The 3433-nt window shown below is 63.0% G+C and overlaps 1 protein-coding gene across 1 annotated transcript in view; it reads left to right on the top strand.

The window, feature by feature from the left end:
• The window catches only part of PATL1 (protein associated with topoisomerase II homolog 1 (yeast)), a gene marked incomplete at its 5' end in the record, with an annotated part of 4076 nt that extends 669 nt beyond the window's left edge, over positions 1-3407 (top strand). Inside the window, 7 exons of the mRNA XM_008946691.1 lie at positions 948-1071; positions 1204-1301; positions 1388-1447; positions 2342-2490; positions 2785-2944; positions 3069-3224; positions 3312-3407. Of these exons, the coding sequence (XP_008944939.1) occupies positions 948-1071; positions 1204-1301; positions 1388-1447; positions 2342-2490; positions 2785-2944; positions 3069-3224; positions 3312-3407 (843 nt within the window). The remainder of the gene's footprint in view (positions 1-947; positions 1072-1203; positions 1302-1387; positions 1448-2341; positions 2491-2784; positions 2945-3068; positions 3225-3311) is intronic.
• Between the last annotated feature and the right edge of the window lie 26 nt (positions 3408-3433).

The raw sequence follows: 3433 nt of genomic DNA, 5'->3' as shown, positions 1-3433 counted from the left end.
TGTGCCGAGGGCTGTGCCAGGCTGCCCAGGGCAGTGGTGGAGTCCCCACCCCTGGAGGGGTTTCCAAGCTGTGGAGATGTGGGGTGAGGGACACGGGGCAGTGGGGACCTGGCAGGGCTGGGGGGTGGTTGGACTCCAGGAGCTCAAAGGTGTCTCCCAACCTAAGTGATGATTCTGTGATGCTCTGGAGGGGAGTCAGGGAAGCTGCTCCTGGGAGCAGGGGTCACTCCTGCTCTCCTCTGATGGAACAGGGCTTGGGGGGTGGTGCTTTTGGGCCACCTGGCAGCTGTGGAGGAGTTTGACCTCTCCCTTCATGAAGGGAATGGAGGGGAACTGGTCACCCACCCAGGAATGTCCTGGAGCAGCTGGTGCAGAGCAGGGAGGACAGTCCCTGGCGTGGTGACGTGGGTCAGAGCTCTCTGCTCCCCTCCCTGCTGGGCCAGGAGAGGGACAAGTGACCCCTGGGGCTCCTCTGGGAGCTGGCAGGAGAGCTGTGCCCAGCAGGTCCCTGTGCTCCAGGGCTGGCAGGAGGCCCCACAGGGTTTGGGGAGCTGGTGCCCCAGCAGAGAAGAGGAACTGGTGCTGCTGTAGCAGGGATGAGTCAACAGAGCTCTGGCCTTGCGAAAGAGGCCGAACGTTGGCCAGGGAGGGTGGGAAGAGCACGTGGGCAGCACTGGGGTGGTGCTGGCAGGACCAGGGGGGCAAACTGGAGCGTGCTGGGAAGGACTGGGAGCCAGGGAGCTCGCAGGGAGGGGGAGTTTGGTGTTGTCTGTGTGGAGAAAGAGAAGGAAAGCTGAGGAGGAACCTCGAGGGGTGGTGGAGAGGAGGGTGCCAGTGTCCTGGGGGAAGAGGGATGGAGCACAGGCCACCAAAGGGACATGTTGCATCAGTCCTTCCTGACTGGTTCTGTTTTTGGGGGGCCTCCACCTCTCCTCTCCCCGCTTCAGAATTACTTCCAGAAGCTGGAGAAGCTGTCAGCAGCAGAGGAAGTCCACGGGGATGGTCCCAAAAAGGAACGCACTAAACTCATCACACCTCAGGTGGCCAAGCTGGAGCACACCTACAAACCAGGTAAAGAATTTTCCTCCACCCAAGCCTGGATCCCTGCGGCCAGCTGGGGTTTGGAGGTCGCCACGGGGGGGGCTACAATGGGGTGAGGTCAGGCCTGACTCCCCCCCTTTCCCTCCTGCCCCATCCCTGCAGTGCAGTTCGAGGGCTCGCTGGGGAAACTCACGGTCTCCAGCGTCAACAACCCTCGGAAGATGATCGACGCCGTGGTGACCTCCCGTGGAGAGGATGAGGTGAGTGCTGCCCCTTCCCCCTCCCCTCCTGGGTGGTGCTGGGACCCTCCCCACACAGCCCCTCACCTGCTGTCCCACCCCGGCAGGAGACGAAGGAGAAGCAGGTTCGAGACAAGAGGCGCCAGACCCTCGTCATGATCGAGAAGGTGAGGGCAGGGTGAGCACAGCCTGGGGGGCAGGAGGGAGAGTGTGGCCAGGGAGGTTCTCCTGCCCCTCTGCTCTGCTCCAGTGGGGTCACTTTGGGAGTACTGGGTCCAGTTCTGGGCTCCCCAGTTCCAGAGAGACGAGGAGCTACTGGGGAGATGCCAGAGGAGGCTGTGGAGCTGCTGAGGGGCTGGAGCATCTCTGTGCCAGGCCAGGCTGAGAGCCCTGGGGCTGTGCAGCTGGAGAAGAGAAGCCTCAGAGGGGATCTGAGCAGTGCTGAGCAAGAGCTAAAGGGCCCCCGGGGGGCAAGAGGCTGGGGCCAGACTCTGCTCAGTGGTGCCCAGCCACAGGCCAAGGGGCAACGGGCACCAACTGGCACCCAGGAGGTGCCACCTGAGCAGGAGGAGAAACTTCTTGGGTGGGAGGGTGCAGAGCCTGGAGCAGCTGCCCAGAGAGGCTGTGGAGTCTCCTGCTCTGGAGAGATCCCAAACCCTCCTGGCTGTGACCCTGGGGGAGCTGCTGGAGCAGGGGGTTGGGGGAGATGATCCCCAGAGGATCCTCAGCCCCACCTCGCTGGGATCCTGTGCCCCTTGGAGATCTGTGGTGGGACACGAGGGCTGAAGGGTGAGCCAGGGAGCCCTCAGCACAGTGCCAACGAGCTGCTCTGCCCGTGGAGCTGTGGACAAGCCACCAGATGAGAGGATGAACACTTGCATGTCCCAGTCCTTCCTCAATCTGGCTCAGGAGGAGGCTTTGATGTCCTCTGGGCTAGGATCTGTGGTGGCTTTAGCAGCAGAGGAGTCAGGGGGGGGCTCCCCCTGGATCTGGGCAGAGCTGGGCTGGTAGATCCCAGGGTGGATCCCTGCACCCTGCTGTGATCCTGACATCTCCTGCAGACATACAGCCTCCTCCTGGACGTGGAGGACTACGAGAGACGTTACCTCCTGAGCCTGGAGGGCGAGCGGCCGGCCCTGATGGGAGAGAGGAAGCAGAAGATCTGTGACATGTATGACAACCTGAGGGGGAAGGCACCCGGGCAGGAGAGGTGAGCAGAGCAGGAGTCCAGGAGCACCTCCACCCACGGGGAACAGCCTTCCCAGGAAGAGGAGCTGGGTGCTGATGGGCAAGGGAGGACACGGGGAGCCTCGGTGGCTCCTTCCCCACCACTCCCTAGGAGACTGAGCCTTGTCCTCCTGCCGGGCCCATCAGAGGATGGGGTTTGGGGTGTCGTTGCTGTGCTTTTCCCTCCCCCAGGGGAGGTTTTTGAAGGCTGGGGGGTGTTCTCTGCCTGTGGTACCCAGGAGAAGGTGCCCAGCTGAGGGTCTGCTCTCCTCGGCAGGACCAGCGACGACCACTTCATGCAGATCATGTGCATCAGGAAAGGGAAACGCCTCGTGGCCCGAATCCTGCCCTTCCTGTCACCAGAACAAGCTGCCGACGTCCTCATGGCGACGGCCAGGAACCTGCCCTTCCTCATCAAGAAGGATGCTCAGGATGAGGTGAGAGAGTCCAGAGGCTGGGAAAAGGCGAGTTCCCCTCGCTCCGGGGCAGGGTGTGGAAGCTCCATCTCCTCTCCTCCGTGGTAGAAGCCATCAAGGTCACCCTTCTCTCCTCCCCCCCCAGGTGCTGCCCTGCCTGTTGAGGCCCTTTTCACACGTTCTCTACCACCTCCCCTTGGGGACTGTCACCAGCCTTGTGCAGCAGCTAACCAACCTACCTCAGAGCGCGAGCGCCTCGGCGCCCACCAACCTGCACCTCACTGCTGTGCTCCAAAACAAGGTGAGCCCCTTCCCCTCCCCGGAGCTTCACCCCCCCTCCCCAGGAGCTTCCCCTTTCACTGCCCTCGCTGCTCTCTCCTCCCTGCAGTTCGGCCTGTCCCTGCTGTTCCTGGTCCTGAGCCGTGGGGAGGAGCTGCAGAGCTCAGAGGCCACCACGGAGCTCCAGCAGGACAACCAGTGGTGAGTGGGTGGGGCTCGGGGGGGAGGGGC

This window comes from Merops nubicus, unplaced genomic scaffold, assembly GCF_000691845.1.
Source record: "Merops nubicus isolate BGI_N331 unplaced genomic scaffold, ASM69184v1 scaffold48188, whole genome shotgun sequence".
In the NCBI taxonomy this organism is placed as follows: domain Eukaryota; kingdom Metazoa; phylum Chordata; class Aves; order Coraciiformes; family Meropidae; genus Merops; species Merops nubicus.
The sequence above is the reverse complement of the archived record's forward strand: the minus strand, read 5'-3'. Positions and strand labels throughout refer to the sequence as shown.